We start from the raw sequence: 17,932 nt of genomic DNA, 5'->3' as shown, positions 1-17,932 counted from the left end.
GGAAAGACGCAAACCGCTCTGAAAAACGCTACTTCAGAGCGGTTTGCCAGGCATTTTTGTTACAGTAGCTGTTCAGTAACAGCTTTTACTGTAACAATATGTGTAATCTGCTACACAAAAACGCACCCAAAACCGCTAGGTATGTTTAGAAAACCTCTCTAAACATACCTAGAATCGCTCTGAAATCAGCTCCCAAAACCGCTAGCGTATTGCGGATCTGCTAGCGGTTTTGGTGTGCACTGGGCCTTACTATGTAACTATGTAACTATGTAATTGACATTTTACAAAATGCTCTGAAAATCAGCTGTTTTCAGCATTACCGAATGTAATGCTTGATGAATTAAAGCTATTATCTTCATCTTGAAGTAGTAACTCACGCTTACTAAAGTATGCTTCTACTGTTACTTCTTTCCCATCATTGATTTCTGCTGCCTATTATTTTGTGCCTGCTTTGGAGCTGCTGTAATGTCAGCACTATGCATAGACCCATGTAAAAATCACAGAATTGCTGTGCAGTGTCACCTTAGCCTGTCATCAAAAACAGTTAACTTTCACAGTGGTATAGTCATCTGAAACTCTTAAAGTGAACCTCCGGACTAAAAATCGACTCAGCAGCACTGAAAAGGCCTGGTGTTTCTTTAACAGTTTCACAGCATCAGAACTTTGTTTCTCTTATCCAAGCCTCATTTTTAGCTGCACAGAAGAAAACTGCCCGGGCTTTTTTCCCCTGATGCTGTGCAAAGCATGATGGGATTTCTGATGTTGTTGCTCTCGTTCTGCTGTTTTGGTGCAAATTTTTTTTTTTTACATTTTGAATTTGACATTTGAAGCCTAGTGTGTGCAGCTGGGAGGGGTTATCAGGACACAGGGCAGTTGGAACTGTGTCTCCTGCTCCTTGTCACCTCCTTTCAACCAAAAAGATGGCTGCCCCCATGACAAAGATGGCAGCCCCCATGAATCACAAACATTTGCCTGTTCTTTTAAAACAGGGTGGGTAAAAAATTATATTACCTATCTATTCTAATTAACATAACTAATGTTACTTAAAGAGACTCCGTAACAAAAATTGCATCCCGTTTTTTTTATCATCCTACAAGTTCCAAAAGCCATTCTAATGTGTTCTGGCTTACTGCAGCACTTTATACTATCACTGTCTCTGTAATAAATCAACTTATCTCTCTCTTGTCAGACTTGTCAGCCTGTGCCTGGAAGGCTGCCAAGTTCTTCAGTGTTGTGGTTCTGCTATGAACTCCCCCTTCCAGGCCTCTCTATGCACACTGCCTGTGTGTTATTTAGATTAGAGCAGCTTCTCTCTTCTCTCTTATCTTTTACAAGCTGGATAAATCGTCCTCTGAGCTGGCTGGGCTTTCACATAGTGAGGAATTACAGACAAGGGCAAAGCTGTTTGCAGGAAGAAAAGAGCAGCCTGAAACTTCAGTGCATGAGAGATGCAGAGGGAAAGAAACACACAAACGATCTCTTGAGATACAAAAGGAAGGCTGTATACAGCCTGCTTGTGTATGGATGTATTTTCTATGTGTGGACATACTGTACATCAACCTACTTCCTGTTTTGGTGGCCATTTTGTTTGTTTATAAACAAACTTTTTAAAACAGTTTTTAAACACTTTTAATGCGGCGGGGAGCGGCGAAATTGTGACAGAGGGTAATAGGAGATGTCCCCTAACACACTGGCATGTTTACTTTTGTGTGATTTTAACAATACAGATTCTCTTTAATGACAGTATGTTTGTTTAGGCTGAAGTTCCCCTTTAACGTTCACAGAAAAGTGACTTCTGAGACATCAGACTAGTGTAAGCTGGAAATGGTTGTGAATTTTGACCAGCTACTTACTTCCACAGAGGTCGGGCTGGTGCACACCAGAGCGGTTCTGAAGCGTTGTTTTTTTTTTAAATGCTTGCAGGGGGAAAACTGCTTGGCTAATGAAAGTGAATGGGCTGGTGCACACCAGAGCGGTTTGTTTTTTCCTCAAACGCAAACTCGGGGGGCTGCAGCATTTTTTAGATTTCTGGGGAGTTTCTGCCTCAATGTTAAAGTATAGGAATGTGGAAAACTGCTCTGAAAAACGCTAGATCAGAGCGGTTTTCCAAGCGTTTTTGTTACCGAAGCTGTTCAGTAACAGCTTTACTGTAACAATATATGAAATCTGCTACACAAAAATGCTCCAAAAAACACTAGGCATGTTTAGAAAACCTCTCTAAACATGCCTAGAATTGCTCTGAAATCTGCTTCAAAAACCTCTAGCGTTTTGCAGATCTGCTAGAGGTTTTTGGTGTGCACTGGGCCGTCATCAGTATTTGCTAATCAGGACATCTGCATATTCCGGCTATCTTTTTTCTGCAGCAATTTGAACTTTAAAGAACTCCATGAAGTAGGTATTGGGTACTGAATTGTAATGTTTGTGATGTTTCATCATCCCACAAAGTTTTTCTGCAGCTAGCTGTCAGACTTAGGTCTCTTTGACATGTGAGGCCAAAGGTGGTAAGTTCACCGCCTGTAAGCTGCTCCTGTTTAAGCTACATACACACGGGGGACAATTGTCCCCGTTGCATGCGTGCACGCGAACAGGGAGCGACAGCTCCCTGCCGGCGACAGCTGTCCACACGTCTCGCCAGAAAGGCAGAGACGCGGCGGAAGCTGTTTGTGAATGGAGCATCCCCCGGCCGGATGCTCCATTCACTCGCGTAGGTCTCCTGTCGCTAGCCCGCGCACTCACGCGGGACTAGCAACAGTTCCGGCGAAGTTGCGGCGACAGCTGTAGCCGGCGATTCAACATGTCAATCGCCTGGCGACAGCTCCGACAGGCGATGGATCGGGGCGCGCGCGTTATACACACGGGCGACCTGTCGCCGCAACACGCGTGTGCCATGTGGTTACGGCGACGGCCCTACCCCGTGTGTATGGGCCTTTAGTATCTCTCAGTAACTTCCATATGACTGTCTCCCTCCATGTACTACCCCTACTCCCAGTGGCATAGCTTAGGAGCTAGGGGCCCTGGTGCAAGTTATACATGGGGGCCCCCAGCACTTTATACATAACAATTATTACGGCGCACCAAAACCTGCCAAGCACAACCACAGTGCCAGAGGTGCAAGAAGGGCACTGGGAGCAGCTTGTTAATGATTATTATCCTTCAAAGCATCTATAGAAGTGATTATTACAAGCACAGGACCAATAAAGAGCTAATACTGCAGTTGAGGGAGGGCCCTACGGAGCCCCTCTGGCCCAAGGGCCCCAATGCAGTGGCTACCTCTGCACCCCCTATTGCTACACCACTGCCTACTCCTCTATGTGGATGACTCTCCCTCCATGTTTTACCCCTACTCCCCGTGGATGACTCTCCTTCCCTGTGTCACTCCCCTCCCTTTAGCTGTCTCTTCCGCGTACATGGCAAAAGGGCACAAGATATAGATGAAATTATACGTTTTTATCTAAAACAATATTTTTCTTTTATAGCTGATTTTATAGCTCATAAAATCACGTACACATTAAAAATATTATCAATAGAAAAAGTGATACATTTATAATAGAAAAATAGCCTTACAATCATGTACGCATTAAAAATCTTAAATTAACGGTAATATTAAAGAGTAACTGTCAGGCTGCAGAAGCTAATTTAAACCTCTATTCTCCTGTGTTAAACAGTTTAGAAGGAAGCCCAAAAGCAATTAGTAAAGATAAAAATCTCAGTTACCTTTGATGTGTGCTTATCAGCAAGTCTGTTATTCTTAAGAAGACGCAAGCCGCATATCATACTGCAAAGCATTCTGGGGCTCTCCCCTCGGCTGCTAATGAGACGTTACAGCAGCTTGTAATCGCGTAGCACTGATAAATCTCGGGCAGACTACACTGCAGGAGTCAGCTATTGTTCCTAGCCACATGGCTCATTAATATTCACTGCACACTGTGTTATTTAGTACAAGCTTATCTGTGATCAGGAAGCAGGCAGGACATGACGACACATTTGACAGAAAAACATGGAGCCTGCCATGAGCTGTCAGGAGCATCTATCTCTGCATATACTATATACAAATTCTGTGAAATCCAAACGTGGACAGTGAAATGCATATGTAATGTAAGTACAGCCAATCTTTAGCTACTGATATATGTGTTTATTTTCTCTGAGACCTTATACCCAACAGCTCCTCTTTAAAAGCGATATATTAGAAAGATAGCAAATCTGAAAACTATAATCGACGCATTATAATTCTGAAAACAAGGTTAATACCAAAAGCAATGTATTTCTAAAACAATAAGCTTGAAAACAATATTTAAGCATTATACGTATGAAAACAACTTTTAAAACTTTAAAATAAGTGTAAACGAAAATTTACTTGTTACACTTCTGAAAGCGAAATGTAAAAACGATAAAATAAGTAAAACCGAAAGTCAAAACGAATTTGTAAATGATATTTGTAATAAACCTTATACTGTAAACAAAAACCTTTGTTAACACGATCCCTGCAACCGCTGTTTCTCAGGCGTCCTCATTTCTTCTCAGGCGCCCAATAGCCGATATTTTGCATTGCAGCCTATGGGTGCACCTTTTTGTCCATTAGCCATATGTGCCCTTTATTATTGCTTCCATCTCTTCCTCTCTGTGTCACTCCACTCCATGTGGCTGTCTGTCACTACTCTCCATGTAGCTATCTTTGCCTCCCTGTGTTTTTTCCCATGTAGATACCGCTTACTATGACTATGATAGGGATTAGATTGTGAGCTCCTGAGGACAGTCAGTGATGTACTCTATAAAGTGTTGCAGAAGGTGTCAGCACCATATCAAAATCAAATAATATGATAGAAATTAGACACATGCAGCTGAGCTTGATAAAGGAGCTGAGCGCTCCAAAACGTCACTGCTCATGACTATGGTTGATATTAGATTGCGAGCCCCACAGAGGGACGGTTAGTGACAAGACTATAGACACAGTATATTGCTGCCGAAGATGTTAGTGCTATATAAATACTAAATAATATTACATGGTACTTATGAATTTTTTTCCCAATGTAATTTTAACACGTTTTCTTCTTTTTCTTAGGCGCATGTGTGACACTGTTAAATTAGAAACAGTTGCTAGTGACCCAGTTATTTATGAGTAAAGAATGTGTGCTATATTAATATACCGCTACAAAGAAATGTAACCTAGTTTCATGTATTGTTATATTATTGACACGATTTGGATCCACCCTTGATCTGTTAAGACTATGGCCACTTGCATGGGGCCCCTTAACTTATTCTGCACAGGGGCCCACTGCTGTATTTGTCCTCTACTGAATGTGGTGTTACAAATGCTGCAATTTAGCTGCATTTTATTTGCACCTCAATGGCGTTTATAGTCTGTTAAGCATCGCAGTTCAGCCATCCATATTAAATGATATGCTGTCCAAATCAATTCATAGAGGCAGGGGGGTAACAATAGACCCTGCAAGGGATGCAGCCGAAGGGGGGCCCAAAAGCTGCAGGGGGCGCCATGGGGGGAGACTTTTTTTTTCCTTTCCTGAGAGACTGACAGCTAAAGGCACGCTGAGAAAAAGCTTTCTACTCTCTGCACAGTTCTAGTAATAACTGCATCTGCTCAGACAAAGATTTGTAGACAGTCTCTATTCAGTGTACTCTTGTGCTCAGCCCCCAACCTCTCTACCCCTCCCCAAGTGCTCTGTACTTTAGTGATGCTAGAAAATTCTGCAGAGCTAGTTCTTCTCCATCAGAGATGGACAGAGTGAGTGTAATAAGTTGAGGCTGGGAGCACACTCGTCTGTCAGTTTTCTATATGCATGCACAGCTTATCACAGAAGCTAATGTAATTGATAGAGAAAATGTGTGCAGTGCTTCACTGCTATCTGTTTTTATCTGCACATTCAAGTGTGCACTAGCCAATAACATTGATCTCAGTTTAGCTGTGCAGCAAGCGAGGGGAGGGGGCCCAGGGTGGTGAGTGAGAGCAGGGGCTGCTGATAGCTTTCTGGCAGCATGATTTTTTCCTAGTATTAGGGTCTGAAACGTTCAGAAAAGACACTAATATCCGGAAATAATCATACCCCCAGGGAGGTTAACTTCTGAATAGAACAATTTTCTTGATGCTTTTGAGGCAAATGAGTCAGTAAAAGTCCACAGAAATATTTGCTTTCAAGTATAGGTTTAAATGAAGTGTGCAACACAAATGCCTTCAAATAAAGATATAGTACATATGATGCACGCTGTAGCATTAGCCCACTTCAGGCTCCACCAAGATTTTAATCATGTACATAGACAATTTAGATAAATCAGGTTGGTGCAAGTCTTTTGCAATTCATTTTCTGAATATTGACCAACTTTAAATCAATTCCACATGTATGTTATCCTATGGTACATACTTTACTATAATACTTAAATTTAGTATTAAAAAGACAGACTTTTGAGCATGCTCTAACCTCAGGTTAACTGGCCAAAAAGACTTTTACCTCAAATTCTGAAAGGTGCAGTCAAGTTCAATGTTCGAAGAAACTGGTTATTGCTGTGGGGCTAAATGATAATCATTGCCTTCCCAACAATTTATGTTCACTGCTTTCTATTTCCATTTGCAATTGCTCCCTGTATTTGCATTTGACTTGTTTTTCTTTCTTTTGCCTTGCTGGAACTGTACAAAAATGCTCCAGAGGCTGTTGATACATATGATAGAGATGAGGAAGTAAAACAGTTGTTACCCAAATGTGTACATTACCATTTTTTTCAGCATCATTGCTATCTTCCCGGTCTGGTCTCTCCATGTGTGTCTTGTCTCTGCTATTTGAAGTTCTTTGTTACCTCAATTGTGTTCTCTGTGTTTTATGAGTTTTTTTTTTCCATATCTACCATATGTTCTTTTTTTGGAAACCTCCAAGCGGTATAGATTTAGTAAGTTGGTCTCTAATCTTCTTAGCTACCTTTTTGAAGTCTGGTATTTTTTTTCAGATGCACTCAATATAAAACAGAATATTGTTAAAAGGTTACTTTATCAAAATGCCCCAATTTGCCCAAACATTCAACACTACCAGTTGCAACAGACAGCCAAATGTGAGACCAAGTCCCACTGGGTATTCTAGATGTTTTGTAATATTCCATTTGTCCATAGAATTCCAACTTGGTTATATGAAAGAACTTGGCAATCAAGAAATTGGCAACCTTCCTTGACACTGTTTAATGTGCAATGACTATCTTCCTCAACATATAAAAAAAATGCTGCCAGAGCACAGTGCTTCCATCTTCAGCATAGACAAACCTAGAAGAAGCAAGTACCTTAGCTCTATTGAAAAATGTCTGTTTTGCCAGGAAAGGCAGACAGGGCAGTGATGCACTTGCGGCTCTAGTCCTGTGATCTAATTTTAAAGTCTGACTTTAGATGGGCTTTAAAGAGAATCTGTATTGTTAAAATCACACAAAAGTAAACATACCAGTGCGTTAGGGGACATCTCCTATTACCCTCTGTCACAATTTCGCCGCTCCTCGCCGCATGCAAAGTGGTTAAAAACAGTTTTAAAAAGTTTGTTTATAAACAAACAAAATGGCCACCAAAACAGGAAGTAGATTGATGTACAGTATGTCCACACATAGAAAATACATCCATACACAAGCAGGCTGTATACAGCCTTCCTTTTGTATCTCAAGAGATCATTTGTGTGTTTCTTTCCCCCTGCAGTTCTCATGCACTGAAGTTTCAGGCTGCTCTTTTCTTCCTGCAAACAGCTTTGCCCTTGTCTGTAATTCCTCACTATGTGAAAGCCCAGCCAGCTCAGAGGACGATTTATCCAGCTTGTAAAAGATAAGAGAGAAGAGAGAAGCTGCTCTAATCTAAATAACACACAGGCAGTGTGCAGAGAGGGGCCTGGAAGGGGGAGTTCATAGCAGAACCACAACACTGAAGAACTTGGCAGCCTTCCAGACACAGGCCTGACAAGTCTGACAAGAGAGAGATAAGTTGATTTATTACAGAGACTGTGATAGTAGAAAGTGCTGCAGTGAGCCAGAACACATTAGAATAGCTTTTTGGAACTTGTAGGATGATAAAAAACAGGATGCAATTTTTGTTACGGAGTCTCTTTAAAATAAGTATATGCATGGTATGTAGCAAGTATGTAGCAAGTATAGTATGTGTAGTGCAGAAGTGTTAGGGAAGTGGCAAGGTTATTTTAGCAAACATTTTGACCTATGGCAAACGCTGATTACCGTATATTAGAAAATGATTGCATATATTTGCTTTTACTTAGACACTCCATTTATTTTTGTTTTACATTTATATTTGCTAGATGGGCTTTATACAAATTAATGACGACTTCATTTATATTGAACCTGTGAATCGCACAGCAGCAGGCCGTGCTCATCGAGTTTACAGAAGGAAAAGAACTGCAGAGGAGAAGACAGCAGAAAATAAAACTATGCGTCATCCATATTGTGGAGTTACAGGTATTTTTAAGAGCATTTTTTTCATACTTTCAATGACATTAAATATGAACCAAGAGATAAATACTATTAATTAAAACAATATTAATATAAAGACATAGCATTTTTTCTCTTGCATTTTCTCCTAGGAGATATCATTTTTTCAAACTTTTTTAAAATGACTTAGAGGAACTGTTGCGAAAATGTTAAAATTTAAAACACATACAAATAAGAAGTATATTTCTTCCAGAGTAAAATGAGCCATACATTACTTTTCTCCTATGTTGCTGTCACTTACAGTAGGTAGTAGAAATCTGACAGAACCGACAGGTTTTGGGTTGGTCTTTTCATGGGGGATTCTTAGCATAGCCTTTATTCCTTATAAGACATTCCCTGTAAAAGATTAAAGATTTATAAAAAGATGCTGGCCAGTCTCCCTGCTCACTGTACACTTTTTTGTCAGTTTGACGGAGCAACTGCCATTCACTAAGTGCTTTTAAAAAAAAAGAAAACCCTGAGAACCCCCCATGAGAAGATGGGCTATTCCAAAATCTGTCGGTAATGTCAGATTTCTACTACTTACTGTAAGTGACAGCAATATAGGAGAAAAGTAATTTATGGCTCATTTTACTCTGGAAGAAACATACTTCTTAATTGTATATGTTTACATATTTTACATTTTTCAAGACAGAGGTCCTTTAAGCACTTTGTAATTAAAAATAAAGAAAAAGTACCATCAAAATTATTTTTCTCGTTTGCTGGTGGTTAAAAAGGCACATTAATAACAAGGTGTGAAAATATCACCTAGGAGAAAACTTAAGAGAAAATGTTAAAAACCCATGTGCCATTAAGCCTTATTTACAAGCTCTCTGTCGTTAAGGCAAAAAATGTGAAATATTCAAAAAAAATTAATAAAAAGTACTTCTACTTCTCCCAAATGCCTGATTTAGTTAAAGGTGTTAAAAACTGCAAGGCTGGATTCACACTGTGTACATTGTATAAAACACAGTATAATGTGTGTGAACTTCAAGTGCATAATACCATACACATCAATAGCATGCAGTTAGTATAACAGGATCCGTTACAATTCAGAGACGTGGACAGGCTCATTGAATTGTATGGGCAGTGAGAAAACATGCAGATTTATTCTGCAGCACAGCTGATGCAGTGTGAAAAGAGCCTTAGATGTTGTCAATTTGTCAATAAAGTATGTTTAAAGGGATACTTAAGTCTGGCCCAAAAAATGAGTTTAACTCACCTGGGGCGTCCCTCAGCCCCCGAGTAGTAAAACAACTTACAGGGGGTGTCTTCAAAACAGTAACAAAATTTATTAGAACATCATATACACCTTCATAACATTACCCCTATTCCCCCTTAAAAACACGGCCGTGTTTACCAAATGTCAGCTGACACCACACATTCAACTTCAGCACTACTAGGCAGCCTCAATTGCTAGCATACTATTCCCTATATCCAGGGTTTAGGGTGGCTCTCTTAATTCTCAAACAAATGGTATATGAGATTACTGTCACTTGATTGCAACAACTCAAACTGATGTATGTCATGCAGCGGATGCACTGGGGGAGTGATTTAACCAGCTTCAATGTAACATGAATTCAACGATTCCTTCGATTGTAAGTATAGACAATACTTCAATCAATGTCCCAACCTCTGGTTATAGATTGTATGGTATCCGGGCAGGCTCATCGCCACCTTATGACTTCCATCATGCTCATCACAAGGTCACATGCAAGGAATTCCATATACTGCCTTTATCTTGGAGTTTGAGCTTTAACACAGCTATTGCATGTGGTGTCACACTACCACAACTCCAAACACAGACTTGATTAACCAGTCACATATAAAGCTTGTCATGCAAAGCGGACATACAGCTGCGGACAAACAGCACTGCCCTGCGGGCTCTCACCACCGCTGGTTGCCGTGTTACTGGCTGCCTTGTTGCCCTGCGTCACACTTCCAGACTCCGCTGCTGCGTATTACCATCTAGCGAGGGCATATACTTGTTGAGACTCCAGGCGTTGCGTAAAGCGTGCTCCGCTTGTTAGTGTTCCGGTCAGCTGATCGTGACGGCCATGTCACGTGACATGTTTCGCTCGGCGCTGCCCCAAGCCCTCTCAAACGTAATTGGGATTGGCTACAGCCTCTTTTATTCGCTGGTCACGTGCTTTGTGATTGTCCAATTAAAATTCAGATCTCTTTTCCCTAGCAACAAGTGATGAGATTGTAGACCTATCACGACCTCACTCTCAATACCTAGACACTCAACCACTTAAGCTCCAACTGCCTCTTGGTACTGTACTGAGATGACGTATACTGATCATTCCCTCATCACTGGCCTGTCAGCGTACCCATTGGCAAGAAGATCACATAGATACAGACTGAATTATGTTTCAAATTGGAGAACATACTGGAGTGAACTGTGACTGGTCATGGACGCACGCGGTGCGGCCCCGACACATTATCGCACAGGGGTCACACACGCGTGCAATTCACCCCAATCACAGCACTCCAGATATAAACAGCATACACATCATTCAGGTCCACCACCTTTTACGGAGCGCTTAGGGACCCACCACAGCGCAGGGGCTGCTCAGCTCCTTATTCCACACCACAGCAACCCCCACTCCACAGCGGCCTCCCCAATGCACTCCCCATCATCTTGGCAAAAAGGGAACCAAAGACATGTCAGTATTCAAACCTCTAGGCACAAGTGTATGCAATCTAAATATCCATCTGATCTCCATTTGTTTTAACAGTCTCTCATGATCACCACCTCTAGGAGACAAGTTCATTTTATAAAAACCCTTACATTTAATTTTTTCGGGGTCACTATCATGAAACTTCAAAAAATGTTCACCCAAAGGTGAACCAACTGTACCATTTTTCACATTGCTGACATGTTCCTGAATACGAGACTTCAAAATTCGTGTAGTTTCTCCAATGTATTTAAGCCCACATGGACACATGATCATGTACAGTACAAACTTACTGTTGCAGTTTATAAATGACCGTATGCCGAACTCATGTCTTGAGTCGGCATCAGAGAATGTATCACCTCTCTCGGCTAGGTGGCACACACTGCAGCTCGAACATGGATACATCCCACTGGGACGTCGAACCTCACCCAACCACATAGTTGTGGCTGATGCCACTTTGGGCTGGTAGTCAGAACGCACCAAAAGGTCACGTAAATTTGGGGCCCTTTTAGCTGTCATTTTGGGATAATCTCCCACCAGGCGAGCTATTTTTGGATCCAGCTGCAGCATGTGTCAGTGCCGAGCTAGGATACCCCTCAATTGGTTCCAGTGTGTACCGCATCTTGTAATCAATCGAATCGAGTCATCTTTATTGCACATATTCTTAGCTTTCCTTTTTACCAAGGTTTCTCTTGGTGTAGACTCTGCTCTCAACTTAGCCTCCTGTAACACCTGTTCATCATATCCTCTTTGGCGGAATCTTTCAGTCATTGCTTCAGCCTCTCCAGTAAAATCACTATCCCTTGTGCAATTCCTGCGAATGCGCAGGAACTGACCAACCGGAATACCCCGAATCTGGGTCTGAGGATGAAAACTTGAGGCATGTAATAACATATTACCTGCTGTCGGTTTCCTATAAGTACAGGTAGAAATGCCCATATCATCTTTCCTAATCATAAGATCCAGGAAACTAATTTCCTTACTGTCTACCACATGGGTCAACGAGATGTTGCGATCATTCATATTTAGGTGGTCCAAAAAGACCGCCAAATCTTCTCGTGATCCTCGCCAGACCAGGAAGACGTCATCGATAAAACGAATCCAGCAGGCGGCATGTGCCCCAAATGCCATATTGCCATACACCTCGCTCCGCTCCCAGAAGCAAGAAGGCCGCAATAGTCGCATAGGGGGTGCTATTGTGGCTGGGAACGCGAACAATCACTCGCGTTCCAATGCCTATCGGCCGGTGACGGCGAGACCGGAAGTCGTCGCCGGCGGGTCCAGGAGCATCGGAGCGGAGCTGCGAGGGCACCGATCAGCTGCAGCAGGCTGAGGGAGGCCCCAGGTGAGTTAAACTCATTTTTTGGGCCAGACTTAAGTATCCCTTTAAAGGTGGTTATTGACTGAATCTCCACATGTTCTGTTGATCCCAAGTAGAGCTGGTGTTTGAATTCAGGTCACCCGCAAGCTTGACCTGGACATCCATCATTCAAACTGGACTGAGGAACACCAAATATTTAGGATTGTGCATTCAGGTGGCTATTTGTCATCTATTTATGTCTGCTGCTGACTGTGTTTTAATTTGTAGCAGAAGGGCTGAAACACATTGGGCCTGATCCAATTCACTCTTTCTCATAGGTGATATGACAGTTTCCTGTCTGTGAACCTCTTTGCACTGTGGGAAATAGCTGTTTACAGCTATTTCCAACTGCCAAAAAGCAGCATCTCCAAGCAGCATCTCCTTCCACTGACATCACCTGCCAGAAGTAAAAATGTCACCATGTGATAAATGTCAGAATGTAAATCAGGGAGAGGAAAGATTTTACAATGGGCAAACACTGACTGAATCATTTATACATAATTATTGTAAAAACTAAGCACTTTTTTTATTACATTATTTTCACTGGATTTCCTGTTTAAGGTGTGGCCCTTTCTCCCAGTAACTAATATAAGTGTGTGAAGTTTCATTACCACGTGTGCAGTGGCGTAGCTAAGGAGCTGTGGGCCCAGAAGCAAGTTTTACATTGGGACCCCCCATGCACTCTACGTACTAATTGATATGAAGCACCAAAATCTGCCAATGGCAACTACAGTGTCAGAGGTGCAAGAAGGGGATGGGGAGCAGTTTGTTAATGATTACCACTATTCAAAGTATCTATAGAAGTGATTATTATGAGCATAGGACCAATAGAAAGTTAATACTGCAGTTGAGGTAAGGCCCCTCGGGGCCCCTCTGGCCCAAGGGCCCCGATGCAGTCGCAACCTCAGCACCCCCTATTGCTATGCCCCTGCACGTGTGTAGTCTGTTAAGTGGGTAATAACAGTATATTGCAGTCATACACCAAGTCATTTGGGCTCAGGAGGATAATTATAATACTGGTAGAGTGCGGTTACTGATGCAATATTATTAGCCTTTCAACATTTCCCCCTATACATTTGTGATATATTTTTGCTGTACATCACAAGTGGCCTTGGCTCATCAGTTTCCAAGCACAACTGAACATATTTTATTCCACCACCATATCCAATCCATTCCAGTAAACCTTTTATAACTCTATCACCTTACCAAATATGTAATATAATTCAGAGTGAAAACCTTCATTGGAACCTATAACAGTTCATCCCGCAGCTGCTTGTGTTTCGGCTAAGCACAGAGTGAAATGAATGTGGTTCCAGAGGAACTTTGTTTACACTAAGCATTATGTCAGGTCTTTTCCATGTGTTTATGACCAGCAGATGTAGGCCGCATTATTGTGCTGAAAGACACACTCAAGTGTGAAAGTCCTGCTCCAGACATGAATGAATAGGGAGTTGGGTCATTTCCTGTCATTTCGAAAAATCTACATACTATACACACTGAGCAGTGTCTGGCTCAAGGGACAAAGGTGAAACACTACATTTTCTAGGCCTTTATGTCAGACAGTGCTGTGATTGTAACGTTTCAGCAGAGCATTGTTAGCAAGTTCAGATTTATTGTCTCGGCCCTACAATTTTTTCCTGCTTCTTTAACAAATCACGTTTTAGCATGCAGTTATTGCACTTTATTCAAAGTGACTCATCAGACATCTCCCAACAAGCTCTGTGTGAAGATGTATTTAACAATACAACTTTGATATTTAAAACTAAGATTTATTCAGTTTTGGTTATATTGTTTACTAGAATCAGAATCAGGTTTATTCGCCAAGAACGACAGAAGTTGCACCCGGAACTATTTGTGCTTCATTTTGCAGAGTTTGCTGAGGTGAGGGCCAGAGAAAAAGTTTATAGTCATCTGTGCATTAAAAAAATGGCATTAAAGGGACTCTAAAGTGAAAATGAACTAATGATATAATGATTTCTATGTAAAGTACAGCTAAGAAATAGAACATTAGTAGCACAGATATGAGTCTCATATTGTTTCCAGTACAGGAGGAGTTAAAGGGGCACTACAGCGAAAAACTGTAAAATGTAAAATACATGCAAACATATACAAATAAGAAGTACATTTTTTCAAGAGTAAAATGAGCCATAAATTACTTTTCTCCTATGATGCTTTTACTTACAGTAGGTAGTATAAATCTGACAGAAGTGACAGGTTCTGGACTAGTCCATCTCTTTATCGGGGATTCTCAGGGATATATTTATTTTCAAAAGCACTGAGTGAATGGCAGTTGGTTTGTCCAACTGCCAAAAAACTCTGTAGCAAGCAGGGAAGCTGCCAGCATCATTGTTTAAATCCTTTTTCGGGAATATCTTTATAAATAATAAAAGCCTTGCTGAGAATCCCCTATGAAGAGATGGACTAGTCCAAAATCTGTCACTTCTGTCAGATTTCTACTGCCTACTGTAAGTGACAGCAACATAGGAGAAAAGTAATGTATGGCTAATTTTACTCTGGAATAAATGTACTTCTTATTTGTATATGTTTGCACATATTTTAAATTTTACAGTTTTTCACTGTAGTGCCCCTTTAAACATTTTTTGTCTCAGTCATAGTCTAACATCTCTATCCTAGTCTAAGAGCAATTTTTAAGGTAAAGTTACTTAAAGTGGATCCGAGACGAACTTTTACTCATTGCATAATTGGGTTCCTTTCCTATTGTTTATAGGGCATTCCTTAAGCCAAATACTTTTTTTGTTTTTGTTTTAATGCTCTAATTCCCTATACATTAAATAAACCACTCCCACAGGTTTTCAGAGAGCCAAGGCACTTTCAGACAGTAGCAAGGGCTCATGGGAGCTCTGTCTGGGCAGGAGGAGGGGAAGGTATTACTAGCCAGAGATTTCAGAGGCAGAGGGGAGGAGGGAGGAGGAGGGGGGATTAGTTTTCTTTGCTCAAGATGCAGATAAGCCTGCCTCTGTGTAATGTTTACAAACAACATGTCTGTGTAATGATCGCTGCTGCAGCAGGCATTGCTGGAAGTAGTAGTGCTGCAGCTCAGGTAGTTCTGATCTCTTTTCATGCAAGCTGCATAGCTTTGTCGGCCTTTCCCTGCTGTCAGCTTGTGACTGATTATCATTCACCTGTGTGGGAATCTGCATGTCTGCTCCCATTGGATGACCTCACTATAAAGATCTGCTTCCTGCAGGGTTTCCTTGGGTTTTCATAGCTTCAGTTTGAGCCTGTCTTGCTGTCGCTTCAGCCCCGTTCGTGTTTCTTGTTCTAAAAGATACTTTGCTGGTTTTGCATCATATATTGGTTCATTGCCCATATATATGCATACCAGCACGTTTATTATTTTCCTTGTATTCGTGTTACGTTGATACATCAGTGTCGCTGATGTATACGTACACGAACTGTTTATATCCTGTGTGCAGTTAGTCAGCTTTCCAGCACATTTTGGTAGTTTGCGCGTATCGTGAGCACCCGTGCTGAGCTAGTATCCTGCTCCTGGTCCTGTTCGTGGATTGCGTTCATCTCTGCGAGGAGATAACGAATCCTTCTGAATCCTGTCCTGTTACCGTTTGTGGATTGCGTTCATCTCTGCGAAGAGATAACGAATCCTTCTGAATCCTGTTCTCTTACCGTTTGTGGATTGCGTTCATCTCTGCGAAGAGATAGCGAATCCTTCTGAGTCCTGTTCCCTGTATTACTCCAGTCCTAGTCAGCGTTCCTGCTTATGTCATATATCGGTTCATTGCCGATATATACATATGTTAGTCAGACGTTACAAATAGTTTCATTGATAGCTGTAATTGTAATACGCTAGGAATACATACTTATTGTATATTTGTCTGTGTTACGTTCATCTATCTTGATCCGGCTATTTCCTGACTATCCTGTCCTGTCTTTGTGAGGCACGCCATCGCCGCAACGCATTGGCTGCCTCATTCCAGTCTGTGTTATTGTGGACGCTTGCTTTCACTAAGTAGTGGCTAGTTAAGCAAGCGTTCATTCTGTTTACCTGTCCTGATCTCCTCAGTTCTGGCTTATGCGCTCAGCGCTACTTTGCGCTGAGACGTTATAACGAAAGCATTGTTTGTGGCTGTCAGATCTGCACCGGCTCTGTGCGCCACAATCTCCTATTGGAGTCAGTCCTCCCCTCCACTATACTAGGGATAGCCTGTTTCCTTGTGCTAGTGTGTGTACCTCCTCCACGTCAGCTCATGCGTTGCATGCTGACTGTGGAGAATACACCACCAAGCCTTACATTATGAAAACCCCATTACCAATCCCCATTGTGGGGGGGATTCCCAGAAAGTATGACACTGTTAATTATGGTTCCTGTTCCTTTAAGAAATTTGAAGAACTTAACTCTGAAACAGAAAATGAGTTTTTCTCTGAATGTGCCAGGTTCCTGGCCGATCCCGATCTCCAAGCGACTCCTGTTTCAACCTGGGCACTCCAACTAAGTTATATTTTGTTTAAAGGGGAATTATTCCAGTGGGCATTTGATGTTCTCAATCATTCCGATTTGAAAGAGAGACCGCTGGAATTTCTAGCGTTTGTGATCCATAACTGGTTGCGCATAGATCCATTGCCTTTTCCTCTTAATGAACTCCTGGCAGCAGGCCAATCAGCTTCTCCTTCAATTGCTTGCAAAAATGTTCAGCAAGCAGAAAGTGTTACTGATAATTTTCCTGCAGCCTTGAATAAATCACCAAAAACAGCAGGGTCTAAGGCAAAACGCAAACGTTCTAAGAAACGTGTCCGATCTGCAGAGTCATTATCCTTAGCGACTGAGACCTATAATGAGATTCTGCCATTAACAGATAATGAAATGCAATTGTCTTTCAGGGGAGTTAAATGGACTTATGAAACTACTAATGAACTTTCCTCCCAGGCTAGGGAAAATAAAGATTTTTGTTTAAAAGAATTATCTGAGTATGATTATGAGGAGATATTACAGAGTATTGAACAAATCAACTTATTTGTGAAGCAAGGAAAGTTTGCATACACTACAGTTCAACACTTGCTACAGGTATTGGAGATTCTTAGGAATAAGGAATCTGCCAATCACCTGCTAATTAACCCAATATATGTCCCTGCTACAATCATATCTGCAAACCATGATCTGCCTGTTAAGTATGCTTGGAATCCTCCATTTGAGAAAGGAGAGATGGAAGCTCTGGGCAATGAATGGAAGAATGATTCAAGTTCATTTTGTCAATTTTACAGTGCAAAAAGTGAATTAGTATTGAATGCATGCATTAAGTCTGCCTATAACCTAATAAAAACTGGTGTGTGTGGGTATGACTTTGTGGCTCCATTGATTGATGTGTGGGAACTGATTTTGGATGATTTTTATGTGACTCCGAATTCGCAAATTTGGCGTTCTGACCCGCCTGCTTCAGCACCTTTGGCTGATTCAGCAGGTGAT

General features: G+C 41.5%; 1 protein-coding gene across 1 annotated transcript in view; it reads left to right on the top strand.

The window, feature by feature from the left end:
• The window catches only part of ADAMTS19 (ADAM metallopeptidase with thrombospondin type 1 motif 19), a 245,618-nt gene that overhangs the window by 39,456 nt on the left and 188,230 nt on the right, over positions 1–17,932 (top strand). Inside the window, exon 3 of the mRNA XM_068256553.1 lies at positions 8,283–8,439. Coding sequence (XP_068112654.1) covers positions 8,283–8,439 — 157 coding nt within the window. The remainder of the gene's footprint in view (positions 1–8,282; positions 8,440–17,932) is intronic.

The sequence above is a fragment of the Hyperolius riggenbachi genome, chromosome 1, assembly GCF_040937935.1.
Source record: "Hyperolius riggenbachi isolate aHypRig1 chromosome 1, aHypRig1.pri, whole genome shotgun sequence".
Classification (NCBI taxonomy): Eukaryota; Metazoa; Chordata; class Amphibia; order Anura; family Hyperoliidae; genus Hyperolius; species Hyperolius riggenbachi.
This window is presented reverse-complemented; position numbering and strand designations above follow the sequence as displayed.